Below are 17,233 nucleotides of genomic sequence, written 5' to 3' on the forward strand. Positions count from 1 at the left end.
AGTGGACCAAGGACGCAGCTCTCCGCACCCAGAGCTCAACGCGCCTGCGCAGGTAGAGGCCGCTTCCTGAACTGTTCAAGGGCGGAAGCGCGGGCTCCCCGAGTCACGTGACCGAGGGCGGAAGGGGGCGGAGCGCGCGGGACGTGCTGCCGCGTAGTCGCCGGCTGAATGGGCGGTGGCAGAGCATGTGTGATCCGCTGAGGCTGCAGCTTGCCAGGGACCCAGAGGTTGCATGCCTCTCCCCGGCCGGACCGTAAAGCCGGGGGCTGCGAGGACGCGGCGGCGGAGGAGGAGGCAAAGGGCAGCTGGAGGTAGGCCGGGCGCCCCTTTCCGAGGGTGAAGGGCCCCGGCTCCGCGGGGGTCATGGCAGCGCTGGCCGATAGAGTACGAGGCAGAGGGCGCATCGCCGCCGGGCTCCTGCTCAACCTATTGGTGTCCATCTGCATCGTGTTCCTCAACAAATGGATCTATGTCCACTACGGCTTCCCCAACATGAGCCTGACCCTGGTGCACTTCGTGGTAACTTGGCTGGGCTTGTACATCTGCCAGAAACTGGACATGTTTGCCCCTAAAAGTCTGCCGCCTTCCAAGCTTCTCCTCCTGGCCCTCAGCTTCTGTGGCTTCGTGGTCTTCACCAACTTATCTCTGCAGAACAACACCATAGGCACCTATCAGCTGGCCAAGGCCATGACCACGCCGGTGATCATAGTCATCCAGACCTTCTGCTATAAGAAAACCTTCTCCACCAAAATACAGCTCACGCTGGTGAGTAGCTTCAGCTGGGCGAGGCGCACCTCTTAACAACCCACCTCCTGGACAGTCTTTCTCGCTGGGAAATTTGAATGGTTAACCTTGCACCACGCTCTTTCCCGTGATCTGGAAATCCACTCGAGTCCTTTGTGAGCAAGTGAACTTAAGGCTTATTTGGGGAAGGTGAAAAAAAGCCATCTTGGCGCTCTGTTGGGCTTTTAGCCCAGTAGAGTGTGCTTGTGTGAGTTTTAATAACTACTGTTTGATGGAAATCCTTAAATGCTATGATCGGTAAGAAAAGAAAGCTGTGTTGGGTGATGCAAATCTGTATGGGATTAAGTGCAAAAGCTCAAACTGAAAAACGTTTATGATAAACGTAAAATGTTAAGTCTCAGGATATGTTTGCGGCGACATACTGCAGAGGCTTCAGCGTCTTTAAATAAGACTAAAATAATTTTAGCACTTCATAACTTACAGCATTTAAAATCTTAATGCTTTTGTTATATGTTTATATATTGTTTAGACACTGGTTTGGGGGTCCATTTACTACTATGTGCACGCATGTGGTATTTTCTTGCAAAGTGCAATGCATCGACTCATTTTACCCAGAATTTTACTTTAAATAGAATTAAATGTGAGCGTAAATATAGAATTATCATATTTCATTTTGAATAAATAGGATTACCAGACCGTTTTTTTTCAAATGGAAAAAATATTTATAGAGGTTCATTGTTTCCTAATGATGTTTTTATGATTAACCTTTCAAGACACTGTGAAAGGAATACTAATTTTATGTCTCATAAATTTAATCTGAACAACGTTTACCTCTTTTTCTTTACAGATTCCTATAACTGTAGGTGTAATCCTAAATTCTTATTACGATGTGAAGTTTAATTTCCTTGGAACGGTGTTTGCTGCTCTTGGTGTTTTAGTTACATCCCTTTATCAAGTGGTTGGTAATTTTTTTTTTCTTTATGTGCCCTTTTTAGCAGATTTCATAAATTTTGAAGCTGTGCCCCAAGGTTTAGACAATACAGTATAGAGACAATAGACTGTTGGGAAGAAAGCATAATTGCATAAATTGTCTGACTCAAGGTGAAGAGAAGAAAGGAGACAGAGAAACTTGGGTGTATGATGCTCACCAAGTACCTCCCTACCTGTTTGTAAGTGTATATTACCCATGCTTAACAGTCTGAGTTTGGGATGATGGTATATTATTTTCTGGGAAATCTTTACAAAATGAATAGTAAGACTTTTTACTTGAGGATTGAGTCCATTGGTTGTATTTAGCATTTACTCTTTAATTATGACATTACTGTGAAGGAGTGAGTACAGGGGCAAAAATTTGAACAGGAAAGGAAAATTTGAGATTTATAAATCTTTGCCTCAGAAGATATGCTGCTGTTACAGCTCGTATATTCTAATCATTTTTCTCCGTCAATATTTTATAGCAATGGGTATTTCACTTCTTGCACTAGTGCGGTAACTTGCCTGTAACAGCCATTTATTTGACATTTGTTCATGGATTCACTTACTTCATTACCATAAAATCTCAACAAGTATTTTTGTTTGTTTCTTATATATTGGAGGAAAGAATAGTGAATGGCGAAGGGTACAGTGAAACAGTGTTTTCTCTGTACTGAAAACCTTGGACTGGAAATTGTGGTTTCCAGTGCCTGCGTATGGGGAATCAGAGCCAAAATGTGTGACCAGTTTTACTTTTTTCACAAACGTCCACTGGTTATAAACTAAGGCATTCTTGTTATGAATGTTAGGAGTTTAATAATACAGCTTTAGCATCTTAAATTTTCTAGTACTGGTCATTTCAGAAACATTGTTATGTGAAAATTCTGGGGTTGAAAACATTTCTTAGTGGCAGAGAAGCAGTTTAAATGAAAGAGAGCAGTGACATGAGAGGGTGGGGCACCCGCTCAATCTTGTCACTTGGCCTCAAGATATTCTGTCTTTTACTGCAGAGAGAAATCAGAGGAAGCTCAGGTTTGTGCTTTAAGAAAATTGCATTTGGGCATACTTCAGTGAGTTTAAAGTTAAATTTTTTAATTAGATACAGTCAGTGAACATTCGTATTTCTCTTTTTTGTTAAATGGACTTTATTTTTGACCCAGTATGGATTATTTATTAGATACAGCAAGAAATTTCATTTGTTGAACGTTAGAATTTCTTGTATTCCTTACACATCACTTCAATTCAGAGTACTCACTGCCCATGCCAATATGACCGTTTTTGTTCACACAAGTTTCAAAATGGCTATAGGGTGGAATCAAAGGATTCTGTATCTCTCAGGTAGATATCTGAAATGAGATTGACCAAGGAATGATTATAGACTAAGTCATGGGCAGAGTTTTTGATTATCAGTAAATGGTAAAAGTACTGGCACAGAATAGGTGTATTCCCTCCCAAAATTCATTTTAAGGAAAGTTATATTTTCCCATTGTAACCTGGTATAATTTCTAAGTTATTTCTTCTTATACTGCTAGGGCATTAAAAGGAATTAAGAGATGAGTGACCAACTATTAGTTTTAGTGGTAGAAAGATGGTTGACTCCTTCATTCATTCAAAAGACATTTCTTCTGCTTTATGCTCAACCTTGATACAAAGATAAAGGGCAGCTATAATCCAGCATTGCAGAAACACATGGAGACAGCTGATAACAAGTGGTATAGCTCAGAGTATGAGGAAAGTTCTGAGGAGCACCAGGGAAGAAGGGGTAGTTCTGCACGAGGGCGGTAGTGAGGTAAGATTTTATGGGAAGGTTAACAATTTAAATTGAAGAATGCACAGGAATTCGCTTAGCAAAGAAATAGAGCAGAGGTCTTTCTTTGCAGTGATGTGTGAAAGTACAGAGCATTTTTGGAGAACTTGATTTGTTTGGTGGGACTGGACTGTAGTTGCGTGGTGGAAAGACAAGGCTGAGGGGTGGGTGAGACCAGATGGCAGAGTTTTGAGTGTTATGCTGAGGAAGTGTGCCCTTTATCCTGCAGGTACCAGGAGAGGAGTTCAGATGGGCAGTGACTTGATCACTCCCTGTGTTTTAGAAACTTCACTCTGGTGGCAGTGAAGGATGAATAAGAGGGACGACGGGGTGACAGGCAGAGCAGTCAGGAAGTGCTCCATGGTTTAAGGGGAAGACAGGAAGGGCCTGAACAAGGACAGTGGTACTGGACGTGGAAAGGAAAGAATAGACTTCAGAGACCTTTTGGAGAAAGAATTAGTAGGACCTGACTGAATGTGAGAATGAGGAAAATAAGGAGTCTGATCCTTGGAGGAGATTATATCATTAATTATCGGACCAACACAGGAGGAGCTAATTTGGAGAAGGAATTAATCTTAATCTTAAACAAGCTCCTTCAGGTGATATAACTGAAGATGGCTAGTTAGCTGTTTGTTGAAGGTGGGACTTAAAGGATGCTCAGGGAAGGAGGTCAGAGCTGTAGATGTCAGCGGATAGTAAAAGATCAGTGAGGGAGAAAAAAGAGGAAAGCCAGACATCTCCCTTACAGGTAGTAAGTGAAGGAACAGGTGAGCGAGGAAGCAGCGCGAACCAGCAGTCAAGTTCTTCCAAGAGAAATCTGCAGGTTCTGCAGAGGGCTGCGGCCGGAAGGGGACCGAGGGCAGTCCTTCGATGTGGCCACTGGAGGTGAAGGTGCCCTTTTGGGGAGCAGTTTCATGAGAGGGTTGGTGGGCAGAAGCCAGGCTGCATGGCAGGGAGGGCAGGTGGTGGCCTGAGAGTCACCACCATTCCAGGCTGTCTGTCCTGTGTCAGGGACACACAGCTGCCCAGAGAGGCTGCCCAACACAGGGCTGTGCACATCCCCTCTGCATTCATTTTTGCTTGCTGCGGTGTCCCAAGCAAAAGAATCAATTCTCTGTCCTTCATGTTCACAGCAGACTCTCATTAAGGCTGACAGGAGTATGCTTCAGATTTCTCGCTCTTCTATTTTTGTCTTGGTGAATTTCTATAGACTTAGAGTTTATGTAACAGGATACCCGGACCTACAGGAAAGAGGATTATGTAGGAGCAGTTATTCAAAAGCCTGGCTGTTCCTGCCAGATCTTATTCAGACAGTCCTATCAAGCTTTCTTTAAAGCCTCCTTTTCAGTTATATTTGTGAAGCATTTTGAGAACTGATGGGATTTGAGGCTTTGGGGTGTTGGTTCTACCGAAGGATAGTCTTTTAAAGTTTGTGATTATCTAGTTTATTGAGGAGTATTGGTGTGGGATTACCCACCGAAACGTCAGCCATAAAGAGGAAAGTTCCTTCGACCATCGATTGGGTTTTCTGAAGTGAATGAAAAGACCTCACGTACCTTTTTAGCCGCACATATTGGCAGCCACCTGGGATAACTGAGGTTTCTGTCAGTCTGTAATTAGAGTCCGCCCTGCCCCCCAGTCTTCGTTTTGGGGGCCATTTTTAGAAAGAAATGAAGTCTGACACTGCATCTGTATTCCTGCTTATCCTGCTTATAAATATTATCCTGCTTAGAAATTTCCATTCCTGCCTAATTTTCCCAAGATCGCTGATGCCTGTGGGCCCCGGTATGCATTGGCTTTCCCCATCTACTCGGATCAGGAGGGAAGAGAGGATTTTTTTTCTCCTTTATAATTGAGAAGAAAATAGATTATCAGACATTGAATTTATAAAGCTCCTTTCATCCAGGGAGCTTAATATAATATACATATATATTATTGATCTTTGAAATCTTATAGACTCATTAGGCATTTCCTCTTCCCCCCGCCCTGCCTCACATTCCCACGTTTGTGGCTAGAGTTGCATCTTTTGTTTGTTGAGTGATGCTGTTTTTTTCTGCCTAACTCGTTCTCTCTCCTAATTTTCAGTGGGTAGGAGCCAAACAGCATGAATTGCAAGTAAACTCGATGCAGCTGCTGTACTACCAGGCCCCGATGTCATCTGCCATGTTGCTGGTCGCCGTGCCCTTCTTTGAGCCGGTGTTCGCAGAAGGAGGAATATTTGGTCCCTGGTCAGTCTCTGCTTTGGTAAGTTACAATTGTTTTGGTGTCTAAGAAACAAGATAATAATAATTTCTCCATTATTAATGTAATTTTAGTTTTCAGAGCACTAGCTCAGATCCATTCTCACATTTAGTCTTTATAATCACCCTTTAAGGGAGGCAAGGTAAGGATTATTCATTAGATGAAGAAACTGAGGCACAGAAAGATTGAGGGACTTGCTTAGGGTTAAATTGCCAGTCAGTGGCCAAACCAGGACTAGAATTCAGGTCTTCTGATGTCTGGTTACTGTGCTGAGCCCGCCAGGCTATTGCCCACCAATACTTTGGGCATTTTTTTTGTTTCTTAAATAATGAAAATATAACTTTGTTGATTTTCTTGTAATAGTATAAGTAGTACATGCTCATTGTATGCATTTTTGAACATACATAAAATTATAAAGTGAAGGTCTCCCCAAATCCTGCCACACTAAGATAAACACCTTTACTGTTTTGGTGATGATCATTTCATGGATCTCTTTCATATACACAGACACACGCATGTGTGTGTATGTTTAATTTCATATGTATGTAACCGTATTATATATGCTGGGTTTTAGGGAGGTTTTTTGTTTTTTTTTTTTTGCGGTACGCGGGCCTCTCACTGTTGTGGCCTCTCCCGTTGCGGAGCACAGGCTCTGGACGCGCAGGCTCAGCGGCCATGGCTCACGGACCTAGCCGCTCCGCGGCATGTGGGATCTTCCCGGACCGGGGCACGAACCCGTGTCCCCTGCATCGGCAGGTGAACTCTCAACCACTGCGCCACCAGGGAAGCCCTTTGGGAGGTTTTTTTGTGGCTGCGCCACATGGCATGTGGGATGCTAGTTCCCCTACCAGGTATTGAACCCGTGCCCCCTGCAGTGGAAGCGTGGAGTCCTAACCACTGGACTGCCAGGGAATTCCCTATATATGCAGCTTTTATCATGGATTCCTTTTCCTCAGCCCTCCTACCCATACACACATCAACATCCCATTACCTCACCCCTGTCCCTTGAAATAAGTCATGTTAACATTCTAGTGTTTGTTCTTCCATGTTTTTCTCTGTGCTGTGCATACCCACATGTAAACACATACAACATACATAGGCACACATGCACGTATGTACACATAAATTGCACATTGGTTTTTTTACAGAAGTGGGATCATATTACACATGATTTTCTGTATCTTGCTTTTCTCACTTAACAATGTCCCATGAAAATCCCTTCAAATCATTCTTTCAGTACTTGTATAATAGTTCCAGTTCTTAACCACTATGAACAGTATTACAGTAAACATCCTTGTACATGTGTCCTCATGTACTGGTACTTTTTATTCTATGGGATAGAGTCCTAGAGTGGAATTGCCAGATCAAAGGGACCTGTACTTTGGGGACATTTTTTTAATAAAGTTAGAAAGTATAATCCCCCTATTTAGGAAAGGAACTCCTGCTTCCCATACTTTTAACACAGTCAGTGGGAACATCTTTTTTGCTGGTGGTGTTGATTTATCAAACTTGCATAGCCCTTACTCTGCTCCAGGCACTATTCTAAGCTCTTTGCAAATATTAACTTATTTGATCCTCATAACAACTTTATTAGGTGTTTACTGATGAGGGAACTGAGAGACAAAGCGTTAAGTAACTGACTCAAGGTCCACAGCAGAGCCAGACTTTGAATCCATGCATTCTAGATCCAAAGTCCACATTCTTAACCACCCTGCGAGGCTGCCTGTGAGCAGATTGATAGTTGTTTCGAATTCATATACTTTAGCATTTGCGCTTTTTTCCCAAGGTAGAAATCAGTGGACCATCTCTCAGGTAATATCTCCTCTTACTTTTACGAAAGTTACCCATCTTGGTCATCTTGCCTATCAACCACTGCAGCTTGAGCACCTTAGACTAGGAGGGGAGAGGCTTTATGTGACTGGCCCTCTGACAGATTTGAAAATGAGGACCTCAGCAGAAAGGCCATAAAAAAGGTCAAAGAAACAAGAGCATAGCCAGTTTGAGGCCATTGAATAAGGGAAAGTCACCTGCATTCCTTCTTGTCCCTAGAGGGCATCATTGCCTCAAAGTAGAGCATGTAATTGTGTTGTTAATGATGTGCCAGGTCATCAAGAAATAGGCATGTGACATTCTGTGAACTCAATAAAATTAACAAGGACACATTTCTAGAAACAGTTTTTAAAATCTTTAAGGAGCAAGTTTCTCTTAGTTGAAAATTTAATGGAACTCACTGTTGTAAAACAAGTAAGATGTTACTATTTCTACCTAAATAGGCTGCAAATCCAATTGGCCTGGGCTTCTTCTGACTGCACTGGTTTAAAAACAGAAAACCCACATGGGACAGAAAGAATCTTCAAATATGACATTTTCTTTGGAATTTAAACTTCTTACTAATTCAAATTGTAACTAATATTTTCTCTAGATTCTCTTATTTCAGAAATAGAAAATGTTTTTATAACTTTTACAATGAAATTGTGGGATACGTGTGGACAGAATGTTGTGTGTGTCTACAGTGGTACAGCCAGAATGTTGTGTGTGTCTACAGTGGTACAGCTGCTTTGGTCCCCCGCCTCAGCTGGTTAACTCGCCATCCCATGCACACACCTGGGCTTTCACGCCTCCATGCTTTGACCCATACTGTTTTCCTGCCCCTGTTATTTCTTTCTCTAATCAAAACATGCATTTGAAATCCAAAGACTGTTCTTGCTATCGCAGCCCAGAAGGACATCTCCTGTCTAGAGTCCTACAAAACCTATCGTCTGTTTGCCTATTAACGAGGTAGAGCTCAGGACTCATTTTCTTTTCTTGCCTGAGCTGTTCATCTTGTATTGCACTCTCTCTTTCATGTGGTTAAGAGGTAGCATGGCAGAGCAGGTTAGGAGCAGGGACTCCAGTACCTTGGCCCTTCTTACTGGCTGTGTGTCATAGGCAAGTTGCTTTACCTCTCTGTGCTCTGTTTTCTTGTCTGTAAAAAGGGAAGATATTTTACTCCCTCGTGGCTGTTTGCAATGATTAAATGAGTTAATATATGTAAAATATTTAGAACAATTCTTGGTGCGTAATAAGTACTATATCAGTATAAGCTATGATTATCAAGATTTTTATCATGTGCTCAAGCAGTTTCTAAGATCTTTGAGGGCAGGAACCCACTGTGTTCCTTACAAGGCCTGGCCTAGTTTTATAGATACCTGATGAATGCCTACTGATTGAATTTAAATAAGAATAAATATAAACAATTCAATGGAAAAAAGATCTGGAAGGATATATACCAACGTATTAATAGTGGTGAGTGGTTGAGATTTAAAGAATTCCTTATGAGTTCTCTTCACAAGGAAAAAAACTTTTTTTCTATTTATTTTTCTATTATTTAATTTTGTATTCACATGAGATGATGGATGTTCTCTAAACTTGCTGTGGTAATCATTTCATAATGTGTGTAAATTAAATCATGATGCTGTACACCTTAAACTTACGCAGTGCTGTATGTCAATTATATCTCAATAAAACTAGAAGAAAAAAGAATTCTTTATATTCTTGCTCATCTTTATTGTCTGGTTTTTCTGTAATGAATATATATTACTTTTATAATAAGAAATTATTACAAAATAATTTTTCTTTGGATAGATAAGAAAAATGAATCTGGAGATTTACATTCAGAGGCAGGATATTGTTGGAGAATTTTCCATTGCATTTTGTAGACAAAATTACATTTGTGAATACTACTCATTCTGCTCTTTAACCCTCAGTTCTTGCTATCTCCCAACTTGATTCTCTCTTTTTAAAAATCTTGTTTTTAATGGTTGATAGAAGTGCCTGATGAAGTGTATTTTCACTTGATGATTGCAATGATTGCAGCTGCTTTGCATTAATGATTCTTCTGGTTTATTTGTAGCTGATGGTCCTGCTCTCTGGAGTAATAGCTTTCATGGTGAACTTATCGATTTATTGGATCATTGGGAACACTTCACCAGTCACGTATCCTTTTCCTAACAACTTACAAATGTGTAGTCTTTTATATTCTCCAAAACTCTGTCACATTGATTTCCTTATTTGAGTCTCACACTTTCTATTGCATGGCCTAAATTGAGTAGAATGAGTTATTTTTAGTCTCTTACTAGAGTCTGTGGAAATTTAAAGAACTGTGAACTGGGGAAATGGGTTAACTTTCTGTATGATAAATGCTTTTGAATTTTCTTTAAGGAATAGGTGACCTTTTCCCTTATCAGAATTAACATAGAGCACCATTCCTTGTGCATAGTGGGGTTAAATAAATATTTGTTGACTGAATAATGGGGTGGATACTTATGTTTTCCATCACTTTTCAGTTCTCGATAGTTCGATAATAATAAAGTAAAGGTGTGGTTAATCCAAATAACAGAAAATAATTTCAGACCAGTTGCTCTGACTTTTGAGCTTGTTTTTGTACTTGTCTCGCTACAGGTGTGCCTGCTTTTCTCAATATTACTTCAAATCAGGAAGTGGAGTCATGACTTGAATGTCTGAATCAAACTCAACTGCCCATTTTTAACATTTTGTTTTTAATGAGTGAACACCGAGATGTCAACAAAGTAAAAAAGCAGCATATTTGCCCACTATCAGTAAATAACAGTGATAATAATGATAATTTTTTTTAAAAAACAATACCTGGGGACTCCCCTGGTGGCGCATTGGTTATGACTCTGCTCCCGATGCAGGGGGCCCGGGTTCGATCCTTGGTCCAGGAACTAGGTCCCACATGCTACAACTAAGAGTTTGCATGCCACAACTAAGGAGCCGGCGCAACCAAATAAATAAATAATTTTAAAAAAAATTTATTTATTTAGGGCTTCCCTGGTGGCGCAGTGGTTGAGAGTCCGCCTGCCGATGCAGGGGACATGGGTTTGTGCCCCTGTCTGGGAAGATCCCACATGCCGCGGAGCGGCTGGGCCCATGAGCCATGGCCGCTGAGCCTGTGCGTCCGGAGCCTGTGCAAAAAAAAAAAAAAATTTATTTATTTAGTTAGTTATTTTTGGCTGCGTTGGGTCTTTGTTGCTGTACACGGGCTTTCTTTTTTCCAGTTGCGGCGAGCGGGGGCTCCTCTTCCTTGCAGTGCCCAGGCCTCTCATTGCGATGGCTTCTCTTGTTGCGGAGCACGGGCTCTAGGCGTGCGGGCTTCATTAGTTGTGGCACGTGGGCTCAGTAGTTGTGGCTCACGGACTCTAGAGCGCAGGCTCAGTAGTTGTGGCGCATGGGCTTAGTTGCTCTGCGGCATGTGGGATATTCCCGGACCAGGGCTCGAACCCATGTCCCCTGCATTGGCAGGCGGATTCTTAACCACTGCACCACCAGGGAAGCCCAATAAATATTTTTTAAAAATTAAAAAATAAACAACACTTAATAAATGTTTATTTTGTGTCAGGCACTGTTCCAAACATCTTGTGTGTATTAAGCATTTAGTTTTTACAGCAGCTCGAAGAGATAAATTCTATCATTTTATTCTACAGAAGAGGAAATAGAGGCACAGAGAGGTTGAATAACTTACTTGGAGTTACCCAGCTGAGAAGTGTGGTGTCCAGATTTGAGCCCAGGTAGTCTAGCCCCAGGATTTATGCACCATGCTGCTGGGTCAAGGCATCCAAGTATGCGCCCTGATTAAGAGCATCCATTCATTCAGTCAACAAATACTTATTGAATGCCCCCTATAAACTGTTCTTTGACTTAATAAATATTCACATACTGAATATCTGCTGTCTGTCAGGCACTGGAGATATAGTAGTGAACCGAAGAGACAAAAACCTTTGCTCTCACAGGCTTAAATTCTGGGGAGGAAGACAGGCTATAAACAAGAAAAATAAGAAATGGGCATATACAGGGCTAGATTGTGTTAAGTGATAAGGAGAAAAAGGTTAAGCAGGAAAGGGGATGTGAAATGTTGGGGACAGGGTTGCAGTTTTACGGAGGGTAGTTGGGAAGGCCTCAGCAAGACGGGTACTTTTGAGGAAAGACCTGAAGGAAGTGAGGTTGCTCTGTGCAGAGCAGGGTGGGTAGCGTTCCAGGCAGAGGGGACAGCAGGTGAGAGGCTGGAAGGAACAAGAAGCCTGTGTGGCTGGAGCGGGAAGAACAAAGGGTGGGTTCTTTGTCCCTGAAGAGTAACAGGGGGCCTGACTGAGCAGAACTTTCACACGAGGACTCCTACACCAAGTGAGAGGGGACGGCGTTGGAGTTTTGAGCAGAGAAATGCCATGATTTTCTGTCTGTTCTAATAGGATCCTTCTGGGCTACTGTGTTGAGAACAGACCGGGGTGGGGGGGGACTTTTCAACTTCAGTGCTATTGGCCTTTTTGGTCCAGTGGACAGGCCTGTCCATGTTTAGCAGCATCTCTGGCCTCTACCCACGAGACGCCAGTAGCATCCCTGTCCCCAATTATGAAAACCAAAACTGTGTCCAGACCTTGCCCAGGTGACAAAATCACCCCTGGTTGGGAAAACCACTGTACTGAAAGTGGCAAGAGAAGAAGAGAAACCATCAGGAAGCCATGGCGGTTTGGTACCAGGACAGTCGCAGTGGATATAGTGAGAAGTGATTGGGTTCTGGATATATGTTCAAGTAGAGCCAGCAGGTTTTATTGGCAGACTGGATGTGGAGAATGAGAGAGGAAAGATGGTTGCCACCCAGTTTGGGCCTGAGCACCTGGCAGGGTGGAAATAGGACAGCCCCCAGGAGGCTTGGGGGTGGGGAGGAAGACCAAGTGCTCAGTTTTGGGTAAAAAGAATCTGAGTTCAAGGTCGAGGTCTTTGTTGGAGGTATTCCGGAGAGAGTCAGTAGTGTGTAGATGTGGTTTGAAGCAGTGAGCCTGGCTGAGATTACCAAGCAAACAAGTGGAAGAAAAAGAGGTGCCCAAAGACCGAGTCCTGGGTCACCTCGGTGTTTAGAGTTTGGAGAGATGACAGGAGCCAGGCAGAAGGGGCAGAGAAGGAGTGATCAAGGTGGAAGGAAGGAGGACAGGGTGTAGAAGCCAAGTGAGGAGGAAGAGGAGTCAGCTGTGTCCAAGGCCACTGACAGGTCAAGCTTGAGGAAGGCTGGAAAGGGATGGAGGAAGGGGTGTGGTGAGGTGGAGGTTTTGACGAGAACTTCAGCGTGTCCAGGTGGAAGCTGACCGGAGCAGAGTGGAGAATTAGAGATGTCGGGTATAGATTGCACCTGTTTTGTTCTGTGTTATTTTTCTAATTTACAAAGGGATTCACTGAAGCATTTCTTTAAATTTGCCTTTCCTCTCATGTAAATATTGTTAACAGATCATGAGCACTTCAAAGCGAGGCTGAGGAGTAAGGAAATGCTGCAGTGCGGGAGCCGGTTCACTTGAAGATAGCTCGTAATTGAAAATGAAGCCTGCTTTATTACGGTTATAATTAACGTCCTCGGGAAGGTCCTCCATCCCGCAGGAAAATTACCCTTCTTGGGTCGGGCCAGCACAGGTACCCTGGTGACTCAGCCCGTGCTCTCCTGCTCGGAAGCAACTTCCAAGCTGCTTAGTTGGGCTCAGAACAGAGGAGGGAGCCTGGGCTTTGAGGTCGGACAGGTCCAGGTGTGCCAGCCCGGCCCCGCCGCTGCCTGTGGGCCTGCGTGACTTGTAGATCTCGGGTCTCACTCATATCACTTATGAAACGGGGGTTGTGGTACCTACAGAGTTGGGTGAGTGCTTGAGAGAATGCGTTCAGCACCTGGCAGGTGTTTTTTATGCGTACGTGCTGCTGTTGATAGCTGACCCATAGGGTGCTTCCTGGGTGCTCGAAGCCTCGCGTATATTAGCTGTATATTAGCTTAGTTAATCCTCACAATGATGCTGAGGTACAGAGTGGTAGCTCTTTCTAGTACCGTGTTTGGGAAGAGTAGATGGGTGCATATCAGACGTCTGAAAAATAATAAAGTACTAATCCATATGTAAAAAACTATTTAAAATACAGGAAGAGAATAATTTATAAAGGAACCATCTGTGTCTTTAGTTTGTCTTTTAAATGAACAGTGATTTGGAAACACCCTAATCCAGCAGCAAGTTACTGGCAGTCTGCTCATCTCAAACATGGACTTTGGATTAAATAGACCCATCTATGTTTGGCCTCGGCTGTGCTGCTTACTAACTCTGTGATCTAAGTTACTTAAAATCCTCAAGCCTCTACAGTTGTCGATGGGAGGAGTGATACCACAGTGGAGGGAAATGTGACGCTTAAATAAAATGGTGTTATATATGCACCTCGCGTAGTGCCTGGCATGTATTGGTGCTCAGTGGTGTTCCATCCCCTGTCCCCGATTCCCTCTTAAACTTAAGCGCACTGGCTGTGTTGACCTTGTGTCAGCCATCTGGCACCTTTCACATCTCACCTTATTTGCCAAGGGAAGTTTAGAAATGGTGCCATGAAACAGCATCACAAATTGCTCTACAAAAGACCTTCTCTGTACCTTGTTCTGAATCCCTTCCCCACCCTTGTACTGCAGCCCCTTTTCTCTTCTTTGCAGAGGTCAACAAGGACAGTTGAGGCAGTCTTCTGTCACTGATTACTTGCTAAAACCTACCTGAAGAAGCTAGGATCAAGCCAGCACTTCACTGAAGTTCCTGTTCTTTAGATGGGGTGGGAGGCGGGGCGATGGGGGCAGGGGTGGGGCCGCCGTTTAGTCTGCGTTTCGTGCACTTCTCTCCAGGCACAGGAAGCTTTTGCTTCGTGGGGTGTGTGTGTGTGTGTGTGTGTATGTGTGTGTGAATATAACATCTGGCTTGTTCTTTTTTATCCTTATCCAAAAACCTCAGCTATAACATGTTTGGACACTTCAAGTTCTGCATTACTTTATTTGGAGGATATGTTTTATTTAAGGATCCATTGTCCATTAATCAGGGTCTTGGCATGTTATGTACACTATTTGGCATTCTTGCCTATACCCATATTAAACTCAGTGAACAGGAAGGAAGTAAGAGTAAATTGATGCAACGTCCTTAATTAGGTTTTCATAAAGAAAAGAAAGTCGCCTGAAGAAGATAAAAAAAAAAGTATTAAGTGTGCAAGTTACTTTCAAAGATGAAACAAAAATTATATTGCAAAATACATTAAATGATGGTTTGAAAGAAGTTAAGCAAAGGAAATTTTATTCATAAATATGACTTTCTTGGGACTTACCTGGTGGTCCAGTGGTTGGGACTCCACGCTTCCACTGCCAAGGGTGCAGGTTCGATCCCTGGTCAGGGAACTAAGATCACACAAGCCGTGTGGCACAGCCAAAAATTTTAAGTAAAAATAAAATAAATATGACTTTCTCTTTTACAGTACCTTTTTTAAAAAACGTAATTCTCTAAAACATGGCTCATGCTTCCTTTCAAAGATGATTCTATGAAGTACACAGAATGTTTGGTTATATCAAATGAAGTACATGAAATTAAAGTTCTGTAATGGTGACAAAGGAATTCAGATCACTGTACTACAAACGTGTAGTGGTTTTTAAGGAAGGGCACGTAGGACTCCCCTACTTGCTCTTAGGTGGTCCCCAATGTGAGCCCAGTTATAATTTAGGCCAAAGTATTCAAGTCAGGATTTAAAGCTAGCATTTCTATTGATATTTTCGTTGTTTTAGTATAACTTCCTGCTTTTTTCATTTATAGATAGGAAATAACATTTCTAGAAAGCAAAGTGTAGTAAAGGGGACCATAAGCCAAAATCCGGTGCTAAAAGTACCATTTCTCTAGTAGAAAATTGATGTAAGAAGTTAGATGTTATCCAAAAAACTACAGTTTCTGTAGGTATTTTCTTGTTTTGAGCTCTTGGTGGACTCTAGAAACTATACATGAAGTTAAAAAACAAAACAGCTCCATGTTTAAATGGCTCAAAGAAAGGACTACGGGAGGAATTGAGCAGGTTTCTTCTTATCCTGGTGACTGTTCTTCTGGCCTCTGAGCATTTCGTGTTGGTAATTTCTTAAGACTACCTTCCTGTTGTCATTCCCTACCCGCCACGTGTGAGGCATCCGCGGAGCTTTCTTTGGCACTGAAGGATTTGGAGTGAACTATGTCAGCCTTTCTAAGGGGGCTGAGGAAAATCCTTGAGCAGCAAGTCAAGGCAAATGTACTCAAAGACTAAGCAGAAGCTTGATGAAGATACGAGGAAAGATTTGAGAGAGAAGTAGAGAAACAGTCAATATTTAACAAGTTCCATGAATTTTTTAAAGGGATAATTAAAAAAAATGTTATGGGGGGAATACATGATACTTAAGGAAATAATTGTGCCACCTATTTAATTGCAAAATCTACTTCTGCCTTCCAACATTTGACATTTGAGAATTCAAAGCAGTTGTTGATAACCTCTCACCATAAATTGACTGAAACAGGTAATCCCTCTTGTAATAAATAATTCTTTTTCTAAACATTGTTTAGAAACTTCAGGTGAGAACACAACACTTAGGAGGACAAAGAGCCACGTGTATAAAATATGCCGTTTAGGATTATTTTTTTCCTGGCCTGTTTGAAGTGAAAAGCCTCACTGAAAATCTTATTTTGACAGAATTTCAATGTATCGGTCAATCTGTTGTGTGATTTTTATGTGTGGTTTTCTGTTTTTGTTTTAAATACATTTGGTTCTTCTCTGTTTCCAAAGATACATTTTATTGTGCTAAGAAATACAAAGCAGATTGTCTTGCCAGATGGACCTCAGGAGTTATGTTTGTCTAAGAAATGTTCTCTGTGTATGTTTAAATTAACATATAATTATTTCCCCAAAGCTGGAGAAAAGTATTTCAGAGGATTATGCGACTTCTGTGCACTAACAGCTGAGTTGATTTGTGCCATGTACAAATTCTTCTTAACTGTAAATACAACTTGGGGAGGGGATTTATAATAAATGTTGGGGGAGAGTTATAATAAATGACGGATGTCAATAAGAATGCAAGGAAGGTTGGAACAAGACAGCATGGGAGGGTACGTATTTATAAGTGAATAAAATATGTACTCCTGGAACTAGAGTCTGATAAACAGTTTTTGCCCTGAAGACCATCTTCCCATTGAAAAGGAAATTCCTGGGGGAAAAATGTACCAGACCATAAGGACCAACCATAGAGACAAACCAGAAATGCAGTGCTATGGAAGAAAGCATGCTGGCTGTCCTTTTGTTACGGATGTAACTGCATTTGTTTTTTATTGTATGTTCGATGACTGGACTTCAGCTGTTACCTGTTATAAATAAAGAGAACCTGATATTTTTACTTTCAAGTCGCATGTTAGGACCGGCAGAAGAAGGATGGCATCTGTGTATATGCAGGGGTACAGTGGCCTGTCCAGCCCCCAAATATGCAGCATCTAATGAAACAAAATCCTCATCTCCCTTTTAAAATAACATAAAGGAGAAATCTTTTTCTATGAAATGAAGCAAGCTTTTTCCTGTTGCATTTTTAAAAATACTTTTTAAATCTTGCTAGTTTCAAATCAGTGGTCATCTTTTCTAAAAAAATCTACT

General features: G+C 42.0%; 1 protein-coding gene across 3 annotated transcripts; it reads left to right on the forward strand.

Moving 5' to 3' along the window:
* The first annotated feature begins 80 nt into the window (after nt 1–80).
* Nucleotides 81–16,989, forward strand: SLC35E3 (solute carrier family 35 member E3). Of its 3 annotated transcripts, none has more exons than XM_027106964.1 (5): nt 81–765; nt 1,592–1,702; nt 5,609–5,767; nt 9,657–9,739; nt 14,548–16,989. In XM_027106964.1, exons 1-5 carry the CDS (start codon nt 364–366, stop codon nt 14,732–14,734), a joined length of 942 nt encoding a protein of 313 aa, XP_026962765.1. In that variant the 5' UTR covers nt 81–363; the 3' UTR covers nt 14,735–16,989. The 3 variants fall into 3 exon arrangements, with proteins under 3 accessions (XP_026962765.1, XP_026962766.1, XP_026962767.1); XM_027106965.1 differs by having other exon boundaries at nt 213–765; nt 1,592–1,603; nt 14,548–14,784; XM_027106966.1 differs by lacking the exon at nt 1,592–1,702 and having other exon boundaries at nt 213–765; nt 14,548–14,784.
* Nucleotides 16,990–17,233: the final 244 nt, after the last annotated feature.

The sequence above is a fragment of the Aethalodelphis obliquidens genome, unplaced genomic scaffold (assembly GCF_003676395.1).
Source record: "Aethalodelphis obliquidens isolate GAN/ISIS:26980383/991018 unplaced genomic scaffold, ASM367639v1 scaffold8, whole genome shotgun sequence".
NCBI lineage: Eukaryota > Metazoa > Chordata > Mammalia > Artiodactyla > Delphinidae > Aethalodelphis > Aethalodelphis obliquidens.

Excerpts from the sequence above, each read along its gene's own strand:
- SLC35E3 (XM_027106964.1), top strand. The coding sequence starts at position 364 with ATGGCAGCGCTGGCCGATAGAGTACGAGGCAGAGGGCGCATCGCCGCC. Across the intron at positions 766-1,591 it reads CCAAAATACAGCTCACGCTG|ATTCCTATAACTGTAGGTGT; the intron begins GTGAGTAGCTTC and ends TTTTCTTTACAG. Across the intron at positions 9,740-14,547 it reads GGGAACACTTCACCAGTCAC|CTATAACATGTTTGGACACT; the intron begins GTATCCTTTTCC and ends CAAAAACCTCAG.